This window comes from Dreissena polymorpha, chromosome 3 (assembly GCF_020536995.1).
Source record: "Dreissena polymorpha isolate Duluth1 chromosome 3, UMN_Dpol_1.0, whole genome shotgun sequence".
NCBI classification, from domain to species: Eukaryota; Metazoa; Mollusca; class Bivalvia; order Myida; family Dreissenidae; genus Dreissena; species Dreissena polymorpha.
In genome coordinates, this window is record NC_068357.1 from 147,318,884 (window position 1) to 147,334,911 (window position 16,028).

General features: G+C 36.1%; 1 protein-coding gene across 6 annotated transcripts in view; it reads left to right on the forward strand.

The window, feature by feature from the left end:
- The window catches only part of LOC127871892 (ATP-binding cassette sub-family G member 5-like), a 48,347-nt gene that overhangs the window by 24,050 nt on the left and 8,269 nt on the right, over positions 1-16,028 (forward strand). For all 6 annotated transcript variants that reach the window (XM_052415165.1, XM_052415164.1, XM_052415163.1 and 3 more), the window contains exons 5-8: positions 4,441-4,573; positions 5,684-5,838; positions 12,329-12,446; positions 14,169-14,400. In XM_052415165.1, the coding sequence (XP_052271125.1) occupies positions 4,441-4,573; positions 5,684-5,838; positions 12,329-12,446; positions 14,169-14,400 (638 nt within the window). The remainder of the gene's footprint in view (positions 1-4,440; positions 4,574-5,683; positions 5,839-12,328; positions 12,447-14,168; positions 14,401-16,028) is intronic.

Consider the following 16,028-nt stretch of genomic DNA (forward strand, 5'->3'; position numbering starts at 1 on the left):
TCATTATAATTGTATAACTTAGAAAAAAAGTCTTTAAAGCCATTATTTCTGTGGAGATATCACTAAACTTTTCCGAGTATATTTTGTATACGTTTAATCGTTGAAGCCCGAGATATTCCTATCCATGTGATACATGTACTACACTGTACTGTTCACAAGGGAAGCAACCCTTAACATTTTTTTCTTTGCCAAGATAACAAGAATATTCTCCCTTGTAAAGAATATGCATTTTACGACACCGGTACACACCGGTCTTACAGACAATTAACGTAGTGACGTCCTCCCTATGTATAGAATGATTTTTTTTTAAACATCAGTTAAGTACTGTACATATACATCACTTTTAACATTTTCTGTTTGATGTTGGCAACACACAAGTTTTTGTCGGCTATTATGGCTTTGTATAATGTTTAAAAATCAATAATCTTGAGTTTTCCTGTTAGTCTAGTCAGTTCTTTTTGTATTTAAATTGCCTACAATTATGTTTAAATGTAATTTGAACGATTCAAGTCTTTATGATTTGAGCATTTTGTATTATTTCATTATTTTGCAAAGTACTGAGCAGAATAAAGATATAATGGTCAGGACAAGTTGCTTTTTGGTCAGGACAAGTGAAATTATGGTCTACTTGTCCGACTGGACAAGTGGCTTCAAAAGTTAATGTCGAGCCCTGTTAGTGTCTGCCCAAAGGTTTTAAACATTATTTACTGGCATTAACATACAAATGTCAAGCCAGTCCTAGAATTTATTATATGATAAAACATTATTTAAATAATATATTGTTCTTTTTATAAGTATTTTTCAGGAACGCATGGATAAAAATGATTATGCGGTATTTCAACTTCACATACTTACATGCAGCTACTCAAATAAAGACCAAACATAAAAAGAATATACAAGTGTCCTTGAATGTTTTCTAAGCTGTAATATAAAAAATGTCAAATTCTGATATATTAAACTACCCAAATAATTAAATATATAAATATGAGAACGCCGCCATGATTTTCTCATTCAACCCTTGGTCTTTATTTTGTTTGCCTGACTGTTTTATCTAACTTAGAGTGTTTTATTTATTGTAACCTATCTTCATCAAACATTTAACTCATACATGTGATATTTTAGTTGATTTGATGAAACGTATAAATTTACTGTATTGATGTACACTTGGGCATAAGGCATAGATTAAAAACAACAACATTAGAAATATTTTGTCAAATTATACAGATTTGCAGTTTTCAACATTTTGGTTGCATGCTTAAACTTAAATTCAAATCCATCTAGACAAATGTGCGAGAATCAATTTTAAATGTCGCCACTTTTGAATTTATTTTTCCAATCAGCTGTAGAAATATTGAGGATTTTGTTGAAGTATTTCGAGTTTCAACAATGGCAAACGTTCATTGATTCATTCAATTATAATATTACATAGTGAGTTATATATGTACTGTTATCCTTCATAATGATATTTTATGTAACTGTATGTAATACACATAAATGAAACTACTAACATATAGGATGTTTTTATTGTGCCTTATCTTCGCTTTTAGTCAAACTTACTAATCTTTTCAAGTTAATTTTGTTTGAGCATTTGGACTTTCATGGCTTGGTATGATTTGCTTTCTTAAAGACCATTATTCCCATTCATTTAACCCTTTACTACTTAGATACGTATTTTGATGCACTTGTAGTTCCTTAGGAAGTTAAATTAATTAAATACTTTTCTTACTAGATTCAAGTTTTTAAGGCTTCATCTCCAACCCTTTCATAGTGTAATCAGCAAACCGCATAAAACCTGAACAGACTGCGAGTTACTCACAGGCTGTTCTGGTTTTATGCTGTTTTCACATGTCAATTTTAACTTTGCTTCTGAGAGGGAAAGGGTTCACTATGGCTTTATTAATGAGATTTCATGATTTAATGACTGAATGATAGCAAATATTTAGTGGTCATATAGTACAATTTAAATAGAGAATATTATGTGAGTTTTGGATAAAGATCAAGTTTATCATGCGAGGCTTAGAACCGATGTAGCGCAAGGCTTGCCGAGCGCTAACATGGTTCGGGCCGAGCATGATAAACTTGATCTTTATCCAAAACTCACATAATATTCTATTTATCCTATTATTTTGTGGTCGTTTATCGTTCAAAAAGAGTAAAAATACTTTAAAATTCAAAGAAACAGCGCTGGTTTTCCAAGTCGACTCCGAAGTGTTTGTTTACTTCAACGTCATCATTTGCTATGACGTCACATTGAAACATATAGTGTTCTTAAGATAGAGATTGGAAAACCATGGTCTAAAAATAGTGATAGTATAAAGGTAAAGTTTATACGATCATTGTTATACTATTGATTTTCATCTGGTAATAGGATAAATGTGTGGTACTAGTACTTTATTGTGTACTTTTCTGTATTCATGTAATTAGTAATCCACTAAAAATATGAGTCAGCCGACTCTTTGAATTCAGAAATAATAATACATGTTTATTTATTTTAAATGTTCTTTAGCATCCACTGAACAACAATTTTGATAACTGATGTGTAGAAATTGAACAATGAGGGTGTGACCGTGAGCCGTTTGACCCCTAGTCATTTTATAGCCAATAATACCTCAGATAACCAATCATAAGCAACAGAACCTGAGAAAACATTCTTAGAGTTCAGGGCTCAACATTAACAGTTGTCCTATTGCCCCTGGCAAGTAAAAGTTGGGTCTGGGCAAGTTATTTTTAGCTCATGTATTTTTTGAAAAAAAATTATGAGCTATTGTCATCACCTTAGCGTCGGCGTCTACGTCGGCGTCAGCGTCGGCGTCAGCGTCAGTGTCCGGTTAAGTTTTGTGTTTAGGTCCACTTTTCTCATAAAGTATCAAAGCTATTGCATTCAAACTTGGTACACTTACTGACTATCATGAGGGGACTGGGCAGGCAAAGTTTTGTGTTTTGGTCCACTTTACTCCTAAAGTATCATAGCTTTTGCTTTCAGACTTGGAACACTCGAAAACTATCATAAGGGAACTGTACAGGACAAGTTGCATAACTCTGGTTGTCATTTTGATGCAATTATGGCCCTTTTTGACTTAGTAACTTTGAATATATGGTTAAATGTTGTGTTTACATCCACTTTACTTCTAAAGTATCAAGGCTATAGCTTTCAAACTTCAAATACTTTCATACTATCATGAGGGTACTGTACCTGGCAAGTTGAATTTTACCTTGACCTTTGAATGACCTTGACTCTCAAGGTCAAATAATTAAATTTTGCTAAAATTGCGATTTCTTCGTTATTTTTGATCAGATTTGATTGATACTTTGACAAAACAACTCTTACCTGACATACTACAATAGACTCCACTAAAACCATCCCCCATGCTTCCCCCCCCCCCCCCCAAAAAAGTTGTTTTTATTTTTTATTATTTTTTATTTTTGAAAGATCATCTTATAATTGACCACACCCTCACACTATACCCCCCGACCCCCCCCCCAATTTTTTAAATATATTTTTTAAAACATGTTTATAAAACAAAAATATTTATTTTTATAATTTCATTTTTCAAAGACCGTCATACTATCCCACCCAAGAATCCCCCCCAAGAATCCCCCCCCCCAATTTTTTTATTTTTTTTTGCATTTTTATTTCTTATTTTTGGAAGATAATGTAATAAATGACCACCCCCTCCGCACTATACACCCCTCTCCACCCCACCCCTCCCTCGTTTGTGATTGAAGTATTGAAGTATTAAGATAGGTCCCTTCACCTTTGAAAAGAAAAATAGATGAGCGGTCTGCACCCACAAGGCAGTGCTCTTGTATAATCTAGTTGTCCACCCTGGCAAGTGCAAAAAAAGAGCATTAAATTTAGACTTTGATTAGACTTTAATTGCTGTAATCATTTTGTTAAATGTGCAAAAATAAAAAAGTTTTGTGGTGTATCATTTTGATCTTTTAAAAAAAATATTAGGTTTACAGTTAATGTGATATTTTATGTTTGGGCAAGTGACTTTACGTTCAGGGCAAGTAGATTTTCTAAGTACTTACCCGGCAGGGCAAGTTGGTTTTTAGGTTAATGTTGAGCCTCGGAGTTGTAAGAAAATATCAGAGAACTTACACAGCTGTTTCTCATGGTCACTGGAAACTGCACTCTGTGCCAGATCCTAGACTTTTCCTAGCACCACATGCTATTTGAAACACCACCATGGCCTAGTAATACGAACTTACTTATGTCAATATTTTGACTCAACTTTGAGTTTCAACTGAATGACTTACATGCCAGCTGAGTTTTAAGTTCTTTCTTGAGTTCCCCATCAATCTTAATTCTCAAGTAAGTGGTAACTAAAATCTCATATTTTGAGTTGAGCTTAAAACCTGAGAACGTTTGTGATACTTGGCCTATGTTTGTTTTCTTGACCTCTTCATACACCATATGCTATTTGCGCTTGGCAGGTGAGCAAGGTGATTATAGATATGGGGCTGCGTCACGTGGCAGAGTCCAGGATAGGGGGCGGCATCGTCAGGGGAATTTCCGGTGGTGAGAAGCGCCGTGTTACCATAGCGATACAGCTCCTTCAAAACCCTAGTGAGTAGGAGCTTTTGTTGAACAAAGTGGTGATAATGGTAAAGCCTTATTTGAGCTTTTTAATAAAAAGATATGTCACTGTTATCATTTTTTAAATAAGCAGTTTGATATGGCAGCCATTGTAGGTAGAACTAGTACCTATTGATATATTTTCATGTTCTATGTCATTCAGACAATGAAAACGCTCATACGTTTTCTCAAGTTTTACATTTTAATTTTTTAGTCTATATTTTTGGTAATTATTGGTAATATTTTTGGTAATCCCCCTTTATTTTGGGAATAACATACAATTTGTATTAGAAAAATAGTGAGAAGATGAAAAAAAAAAATGAGCGAGTAGAATAACAGTGTGTCAAGAGAATATTTTAATAGCGAGGATCATGAGTTAATGTATCAGAGAACATAATTGATTGTGCAATATGTAGAACTATGTTGAACAATGTAATTTAAGATTGGCATATAAATTATAAAAAAGAAATGAACAGCCAAAGTAGCCCATGTTTATACAAATCACATAATGTTTGCCAATTTATTTCTGTGTAAGTTGAGATCCAATCAGACTATGTAAGGTGCAAGATGTTGCCACAACAATGGCTTGGCTATATTTGGATATGATTATAATCAGTTAATTGGTAACCATTAAATGATCTTGAAGGAGGGCATGTACTTGACAATCTCTAATACATTTAACATTTAAAGTCCTGTTGAAATTTGCATTGGCTTGCAATATATGTTCACATTTACTCATTTGATATATAGTAAAAATATGCCATATTTGGCATTTCAAATATAACTTTCATTGAGCTACATATTAATGTAGTTTTATTCCCTTTTGTACTCACACAGACATGTGCCAGGGTGGATTGCTAAAATATCGCTTTGTGAAAAAGGGGGTTTAATGGATGTGCATAAAGTGTTGTCCCAGATTAGCCTGTGCAGTCCGCACAGGCTACTCAGGGACGACTCTTTCCTTTTAAACTGAATTTTCATCAAGAAGAGTCTTCCTTTCAATGAAATATACAATAGAAGCGGAAAGTGTTGTCCCTGATTAGCCTGTGCTAATGCATTAAACCCCCTTTTCTCAGAGTGCACCTTGATTTTGGTTTGCAGAGATCCTTCTCCTTGACGAGCCCACGAGCGGTCTGGACAGCTTTACTGCAAGCTCCCTGATTGCTTGCTTGCAGAACCTTGCGCATCAGAGCGGCAAGATAGTCCTGCTCACCATTCATCAGCCACGCTCGGAGATCTTCAAAATGTTTGATAAGGTATATGAGGATTGATTCGTAGTCTGATTGTTCATTATATAAAGCATACAATTGTGTGATTAGGGATACGATCATTGTGTTTGTAGTCTGACTCTTTCTTATAAAATGTACAAAATTGTGTAATAGGTGACACAAGGATTGTACAAAATTGTGTGATAAGGGGTGATACAAGGATTGTACAAAATTGTGTGATAAGGGATTCAAGGATTGTACAAAATTGTGTGATAAGGGGTGATACAAGGATTGTACAAAATTGTGTGATAAGGGATACAAGGATTGTACAAAATTGTGTGATAAGGTATACAAGGATTGTACAAAATTGTGTGATAAGGGATACAAGGATTGTACAAAATTGTGTGATAAGGTATACAAGGATTGTACAAAATTGTGTGATAAGGGATACAAGGATTGTACACAATTGTGTGATAAGGTATACAAGGATTATACAAAATTGTGTGATAAGGGATACTTGGATTGTATTTGTAGTCTGGCTCTTTCTTATATAATGTACAAAATTGTGTGATAAGGAATACAAGGATTGTATTCATAGTCTTACACCTATTTGAATAATATAAAAAAATGTTTGCCAAAGTAAACATGTACAAGGATTGTATTCATGGTCCGACGCTTAATTATATAACATACAAAAGTAATTGTTAAGTTGTAAGAGGATTGTAATCGTAACTTGACTCTGAATTGTATAATATACATAAGGTATACGACGAACATTACATACATTTCTAGTCTGACTCATAATTATCTAACGGTAATTATGCCCCCCTTCGAAGAAGAGGGGGTATATTGCTTTGCACATGTCGGTCGGTGGTCCGTCCACCAGGTGGTTTCCGGATGATAACGCTTGGGCCTAGGATCATGAAACTTCATAGGTACATTGATCATGACTCGCAGATGACCCCTATTGATTTTGAGGTCACTAGGTCAAAGGTCAAGGTCATGGTGACCCGAAATAGTAAAATGGTTTCCGAATGATAACTCAAGAACAATTAGGCCTATGATCATGAAACTTGATAGGTAGATTGATCATGACTCGCAGATGACCCCTATTGATTTTCAAGTCACTAGGTCAAATGTCAAGGTCACAGTGACCCGAAATAGTAAAATGGTTACTGGATGATAACTCAAAAACACTTGACCTAGCATTATGAAACTTGATAATTAGATTGATCATGACTCGTAGATGACCCCTTTTGATTTTCAGGTCACTAGGTCAAAGGTCAAGGTCACGGTGACCCGAAATAGTAAAATGGTTTCCGGATGATAACTCAAGAACGCTTATGCCTAGGATCATGAAACTTCATAGGTACATTGATCATGACTCGCAGATGACCCCTATTGATTTTCAGGTCACTAGGTCAAAGGTCAAGGTCACAGTGACAAAAAACGTATTCACACAATGGCTGTTACTACAACGGAGAGCCCATATGGGGGGCATGCATGTTTTACAAACAGCCCTTGTTATGTATAAAAGTCTCTGTTTCCTAAAGTGGTAAGGCTGCTGCTTTTCAGAGCAGGTTTAATGTGCATGTCATGCATTGGGCATGTACTGTCTGACAGATATTGATGCATAATGAAATAGTTTTTAAACTAAAAGGTATCTTTAACCTATATACCGAACCTTTGGAAAAGATAGGGAGTTCTTTAGCTCTTTAGGGATTTATTTAGTCCTTTAGGCTGTTATTGTCAATACCAGTAAAAGTTACCTTTCCAGTCAGAACTGGCTGTCTAATAATTAAGCTCTAGGGGTAATTCTTGAAAATTTTATAATTTACATTTAGGTATACAGAAGTCAGGCTGTTGGCTCAGAGGCGTATCCAGAAAATTTTCAGAGGGGGGGCTCAACAGGGGAGGGTGCGGGAGGGGTGTCCCCTTCCTTCGTCGAACTTTTTTTGAAATTGCACCTTAAAATGATGCGATTTCATGCTATCTTATCAGCATTTTGCATGATAAAAATGCATGTAAAACAAATAAGAACTTGAGTTCACACATCTAGTGTGACAGACACACGGACAGACAGACACACAGGGGTAAATCAAATGTCTCTCAAACCACTAAAGTGGTGGGAGACATTATCTTTATCCATAACTTTTTTAACAGAGTTAGATGGGTGGACCTCCTATTTAACCTTGTTGTATATCCTACTAGGTCAACTTAGGTACAACATTAAAATGTTTATGTCCATGTCCCTATGAATGGAAAGCAGGCACACAGCGGAAAACCTGTCCTGACGCATTGATGATCTTAGATTTGTCTTAAGAAGTCCTTGGGCACTGATACTCCTTTCACACTCGCATGATGTGACAGGGAACACACATGATATGGACAAAACAGTGTAAATGATGGGTTATAGCTGGGAATCACAATGTGCAACACAGCCCTGAAGGGTAGTAGGTGGGTTGGGTACACCCTTCCACCTAGCCTGCTATATAAAGTGCATCTCAGCAGGCAGGGACTGAGGGGAAGGGAGATCATCATTGAACCATTCAAGGTCACTAGCACTGACAGGAGAGGAGCACATTTGTTCAGGTATAAACTTCAATCCCATGGATGCCTTAGTATGCAAATAACTGAATTGGGTGTCCATTTCGTTCACAAAAGTGTCAACAAAGGGAGTCGTTAGGTTTCTTGTGTAGTTTAATTCGGGTGTTGCTGCCTCGATGTTGTCACGCTTTTAGAAAATGATTTAGCTTCATATAGCAAAGTAATTCTTCAATTTTGAGTCTTTTTTAATTTCAAAAACTATGGATGAACATCAAAGCAGTTAGCCCGATTTGTAAAAAAAAAAATAAAAAAAAAATAAAAAAAATAATTGCCATTCATTAAGTGTGCAATTGAATTTCACTGGCAATAACTTGTTACTCAAAAGGATTATCACTCTAAAGAGCTAATACCAATTTAATTCATCAAAGAAATTACCGAAAAAATAATTATGATTGTCCATTGCGTTCGTCTAAACTCTTTAATTGCTACAACTTGAAATATTGTTTTTCACAAGTCTCATGCGGCAGCCATTTGTAAACATTTACCTGTAGCTAAATGTATGGATGAATTTCATTAGTTGAATGTATCTTCTTCAGCCAATCAAATAGCGCAGTTTATTACTTACAGTCAATGAAGCATGCACTTTAGCTGACGAAGGTTAGATCGTCTGTACACATGCCTGGGGGCTAATCACACAAATCGACAGCTGTTTATTGCTTAATTAGGGACATATGACAGTAAATACACAAGTGGATTGAAACTGTAAGGGGCTCATTTTAATTAAAAATCGTGTCTAGCCAGCCAGCTGGGGGGGCTTTAGCCCCCTAGCCCCCCACCTAAATACGCCTCTGTGGCTATTCACACGAAGATTAAAAAAATAATTATTTTGCAGGTCATGTGATAACAAAAAGTTAATTTGACCAAAATTTTCTCAGGGATTACCAGCGGTTAAAACTTGAGTGAGCTTTTGTCACCACAAGTGAATCTTTATTTATCTTATACGTTATCTCAACATATGCGTTTATGTATATTTACTCACAGGGAATTGTTTACAGTTTTTAATATTTAAAAAAAAGACAGTCCATGAATTTGCTTACAAAACTTTGGAATAGTTTAAATTTATCATAATACGAGGAGCTAGGAAAATGATGCCCAACTTAAGCAAAATCTTATGTGCCTCTCCACGGAGCTGGTTCATTTTTTTTTAGCTCACCTGAGCACAACGTGCTCATGGTGAGCTTTTGTGATTGCCTTTGGTCCGTCATCCGTTGTCCGTTGTGCGGCGTCAACATTTGCCTTGTTAACACTCTAGAGGCCACATTTATTATTGTCCAATCTTCATTAAATTTGGTCAGAAGATTGGTCTCAATGATATCTTGGATGAGTTCGAAAATGGATACGTTTGCTTGAAAAACATGACTGCCAAGGGGCGGGGCATTTTTCCTCATATGGCTATAGTAAAATCTTGTTAACACTCTAGAGGCCACATTTATTGTCTGATCTTCACGAAACTTGGTCAGAAGATTCATCCCTATAATATCTTGGACGAGTTCGAAAATGATGCCGGTTGGTTGAAGAACATTGCCGCCAGGGGACGGGGCATTTTACCTTATATGGCTATAGTAAAACCTTGTTAACACTCTAGAGGCCACATTTATTTTTGGATCTTCATGAAACTTGCTCAGAAGATTTGTCCCAATGATATCGTTGATGGGTTCAAAAAAGGTAACCTCTGCTTGAAAAACATGGCTGCCAAGGGGCGGGGCAGTTTTCCTTATATGGCTATATATGGCTATAGTAAGATCTTGTTTACACTCTAGAGGCCACATTTATTGTCCAATCTTCATGAAACTTGGTCAGAAGATTCATCCCAATCACATCTTGGACGAGTTGAAAAATGATGCTGATTGGTTGAAAACATGGCTGCCAGGGGGTGGGGCATTTTTCCTTATATGGCTATTGTAAAACCTTGTTAACACTCTAGAGGCCACATTTATTTTCCGATCTTCATGAAACTTGGTCAGAAGATTTGTCCCAATAATTTCTTGTTATCTCAGGTGAGCGACTTTGGGCTTTTCAGGCCCTCTTGTTTAATTAATGGATGTTAGGATGGTAATTTTGTACATGTTTATGCTACTTATTGATGAAAAGCATTTCAAGGGCTTTTTTCCCATTTTGATTCATTGTAATAAATAATCAGGCATATATTTTTAGCTCGGCTGTTTTCGGAGAAAACCCAAGGTATTGTCATAGCCAGCTCGTCATGTCCGTGTCCGTCCTCGTTCGCAAAAACCTTAACATTTTGTTAAGGTTTTGAAAATTGCTTCTAAAATAAAAGTGCTTCCACCTACCAGGTCAAGGTCACTGTGACCTCTAAAAAAAATAATAAAAATCTGACAAGCTTTCGAAGCTGAGCGTGGCACCCATTATGCGGTGCTCTTGTTTTAATGTTTGTTAGGAAAATGTGTTATTTTGCTTTTTATAATATAATGTATACTTTCATTATTGATTATATGACAAGTCCCTTTAGATCATTTGATAAAATTCGATTTTATTCCAAATGATCAAACTTATAAAGGAATTGATCTATATATTTAAAGTCAATAATGAATAAAAGACAGCAACAAAAAGACAATTTTAAAGCATACAAACTACTATAGGATATTTAATTGTTCATAACCAAACAGTTTGTTCTAGACAGTAAACAAACTGGGATCAATACAATCACTGCATTGAGTTAGTTTTTTGCAGTGTTATTGTACTAAGTTGGTATGTTATGTGACCAATCAAGATCACAATTGCAGCATTTATTGACTAATGTTATTTGCACTTATCACTTATCACAATAGCATATATAATGTTTCAAACAAATGACACACTGGTGAATACGTAAAATGGCACCATTTTTATCGCATAAAGGCAATACAGTATTTGTCTTCATTTCTGTCCATTGAGACTGATACAATCAAGATCACAATTGCAGCATTTATTGACTAACGTTATTTGCACTAATCACTTATCAAAATAGCATATATAATGTTTCAAACAAATGACACACTGGTGAATGCGTAAAATGGCACCATTTTTATCGCATAATGGCAATACAGTATTTGTCTTCATTTAATTCTGTCCATTGAGACTGATACAAACTTTTAAACTTTATATTTTGGTCAAGCGTCAAATAATTGTTTGCCACAAGGATGTGATAGCACTTTTGAAATGACAATAAACTAACAATAAATGTTAAATTTGTACCGTTGATTTAACATCGTTAAGAAATATAAGAATGAAAGTCATTCTCTACAAACTTTGAATTGCTATTCTGGTCTGAGTCACCTGATGTTGCTATTTACATATACATGCAGTAAAGATGTGTTGTTAACATTTTACTTTTTAATGATATAGAAGCATAACTAACAAGCAAATTCGTTGAATTGATAACCCCCGCCAATTTCAAAGTTTTGCGACAGACAGATGGATGGACTGACAGACTGATGGACGGACAATGCAAATTCTATATTATAACCTCAGCCTTTGGTGGGGGATAATAATACTGTGTACAGCAATTTAAATTGCATTGTAAATGAAAACTGACGCTAAAATTGCACGTTTCTATGAAAATAATACATACACATATCACAATGACAACAGCACAGTGTTGCTTAAGAGAGAAAAAACAATATTCTTCCAAAGAAAATACATGATATTTTTTAACGAAAATCATGTAAGAAGTTTCAACTTTGTTTGAGGGTTAAAAGTATTCACACACCCCTGAATCCTACTTTCAACACTATGGAAATCACTCTGAAAGTTATACTTAATATTTGCAAGAAACTTCTGAAACACAATTTTCCCCTAATATTTTGGTGTTGCGTTTACTGTTTTAAGTACTATAACTTTTTTTCCCACTTAATAATCATCAGTAAATGTGTGTAATGAAATCTTCACTTGGTGGCACTGTTGTCTTATTTATTTTTTTTTATCCCGCAAGGTGGCGTTACTGTCCAATGGCCAGATGGTGTACTTTGGGGAGGCCTCCCAGATGGTTCCCTACTTCTCACAGCTGGGCTACAGATGCCCTACGTACACCAACCCAGCAGATTACTACAGTAAGTGAGCGAAAGATTGGTTTTCATTAATTGTATTGCTTTTAGATGTCCCATTAGTGCAGTAGTTTGTAAACACGCTTCTTGCCTAAGTAGATTCAATCTTCTGCTCCCAGCGCATGCAACCTGCGTTGGTGGCCACCATACCAGACAGGTGGAGTTTTCTTTGAGTACTCCAGTTTCCTTTACAGCACTTGACCACACCAAAATTGACTATCTTTCTTTAAAAAACTTAAAGCTGTAAATTGCGACTACACAAAAAATTCGTCCCAACATTTATCAGTCAAGTTAGTTAATTAGGTAGGAGTGCTGGGACACTATTAACCCTTTGCATGCTGGGAAATTTGTCATCTGCTAAAATGTTTTCTGCTGAATTTCTAAAATTAGCATTTTCTTCGATTTTATTTCAAAGAATACTATCAGAATAGCAAACAGTTTGGATCCTGATGAGACGCCACATTCTGTGGCGTCTCATCTGGATCCAAACTGTTTGCAAAGGCCTTCAAAATTCGGTTCCAGCACTGAAAGGATTAAGTTCCTTACATAATGCAGTCTTAGGCATGGAATGACCTCAGAAAATTCTAAATACACGCACACACACTCATTTGTTTTCAAATTATATGTGTCGCGTTTTGAGAAAACTGGGCATAATGCATGTGTGCGTCAAGTGTCGTCCCAGATTAGCCTGTGCAGTCCGCGCAGGCTAATCAGGGACGACACTTTACCGCCCGATTGGTATGTTTCGTATAAAGGAAGTCCCTTCTTACCAAAAATCTTGTTCAGGCTGAAAGTATCGTCCCTGATTAGTCTGTGCAGACTGCACAGGCTAATCTGGGACGACACTTTAGGCACAGGCATTATGCCCAGTTTTCTCAGAACGCGACACATATTCTCCCATCTAAATAGCACTCATCTTTTCACACAGGTCTAAGATATTGGTAAAAGATTCACAAAATAGTTTAATGAAGGGCCATTTATGCACAGTGATACATATATGAATCGTGTTCTGAGAAAACTGGACATAATGCATGTGCGTAAAGTGTCGTCCCAGATTAGCCTGTGCAATCCAAGCAGGCTAATCAGGGACGACACTTACGCTTTTATGACATTTTACGTTTAAATGAAGTCTCTTCTATCAAAAATCCAATTTAGGCGGAAAGTGTCGTCCCTGATTAGCCTGTGCGGACTGCACAGGCTATTCTGGGACGACAATTTACGCACATGCATTAGGTCCAGATTTCTCAGAACACATATGATATATGTGTGGAGCATTTTAAAAGACCATGGACTAAAATTTGCATCTATATATATAATCCTGTTAATCAGCCTACATTTTGTTTTGCATCAAAAGGCACTTCCATTGCATAATTGTTGTTATAAATATGTGAAATCCAGTTTCTACGTTTTTAAAAGAACATATGCATGCATTACATGTCAACTTGGGCTTTGGATTCTGCCAATCCCTACAGTATAAGCAGGTAACCAACATGCTACCTTACCATATGTTTGCATTAAATTTGAAATCCTCTCCCATGACCTAATTGATCGCACAAGCCTGGACCAGTGTGACATTGAATTGATCGTTTTTCTAAAATGATTATTAATCTTGAAACACATATTGTTATTGCATATGTATGTTAATGATGATGAGCTTTATATGCGTAAGTAAGAAAAAATTATTCTGTAAAAACCCGTAAACCCTTGAAATCCTCTTCCATTTCCCAGTTGATCTGACAAGTGTGGACCGGCGGGACAATGAGCGCCAAGGGGAGACAGAGGAGAGCCTTCGGGAGCTCGTGGAGGCCTACAGCAATTCCATGCTGCACAAGGACGTAGTGTACGAGATCATTGAGGACACCATGAAGCCATCCACGGGACGCCAGATCCTCGCGCAGAAGATCAACCACTTCCGGCCACAGAACTCCAGCTTCTTCCGTAGCCTGTTCACCTTATTGCGGTACGTCCACTATTTGTGTTCAACTCGTTGTTGTTTGTCCACTATTTGTGTTTACCTTGTTGCGGTATGTCATCTACATGTATTTGTGTTCACCTTGTTGCGGTATGTCCACTATTTGTGTTCACCTTATTGCGGTATGTCCGCTATTTGTGTTCACCTTGTTGTGGTATGTCTACTATTTGTGTTCACCTATTTGTGTACAGCATGCAGACTTTTTATTATGCCCCCTTTCGAAGAAAAAGGGGTATATAGTTTTCGCACTGTCCGTCAGTCTGTCTGTCAGTCTGTCTCACTTTTCGTGTCCCCTCTCTAATTCAAATAGTTTTCATCCGATATTTACAAAACTTGGTCAGAAGTTGTATCTAATATCAATATCTATGTCAAGTTCGAATATGGGTCATGCTGGGTTAAAAACTAGGTCACGGGGTTGAAAAAACAAATCCAAGGGAAGTAATAAGCTTTAAATGGACATAATTATCTGACCTGGCAAATTATATATTTTTGTTAAATTAATCATAGCGGCGCAGTAGGCGGCATTGTGTTTCTGACAAACACATCGTGGTAAAAGGTCAAGGTCATCCTTCAAGGTCTAAGGTCAAAAATACTATTCCAAGGGAAGTAATAAGCTTTAAAGGGAGATAATTATTCAATATTGAACATAGTAACTTGATATTTGGCATGCATGTGTATCTCATGGTGCTGCACATTTTGAGTGGTGAATGTACAGTCAAGGTAGTGGCTTTTAATTATTTGCTACTTAAAATAGAGATTTGATAGAGACAATTATTTTCAAGCGAAGCAATTTATACAAATTGTATAATTATGCATCTCAGATTATATATTCCTTACCAAGAATTTAAGTTCTTTTCACAGTTACTGTACAGATTTTTTATTTTGATTATTTATTACTCAAATGATTGATTTTGCAAAGTTTTTTTTTAAATGTTATAATTATCATTTCTTTCCTGTACTAATTTGTGAATGGTAGGGTTCATTTCATACCTGTGGACTTATGTCCATAGATACATGATGAACTCTGGCTATGATCTATTTGATAAACCACAGGCCGTGGTTGTCCCCCCCCCCCCCCCCCAACGTTGGATTGGACAAAATCCAAGGGAAGTTATAAGCTTTAAAGGGAGATGATTTCTATGCCTGCCAAATGATAAATAGAAATTTTATTTCAAAGCGGCGCAGTAGGGGGCATTGTGTTTCTGACAAACACATCTCTTGTTGTGTTCTCCTTGTTATGTTATGTACACTGTTTGTGTTAACCTTGTTACTGTATGTTCACTATTTGTGTTCACCTTGTTACGGTATGTGCACTATTTGTGTTTACCTTGTTAGGTTATGAACACTTTTTGTGTTCACCTTGTTACTGTATGCACACTTTTTGTGTTCACCTTGTTATGGTATGTACACTATTTGTGTTCACCTTGTTACTCTTTGCACACTATTTGTGTTCACCTTGTTACGGTATGTTCACTATTTGTGTTTACCTTGTTACGGTATGCACACTATTTGTGTTAATCTTGTTACATTATGTACTTTTTTGTGTTCACCTTGTTACTGTCTGTCCAATAATTATGTTAACCTTGTTACGGTATGTACAGTATTTGTGTTCACCT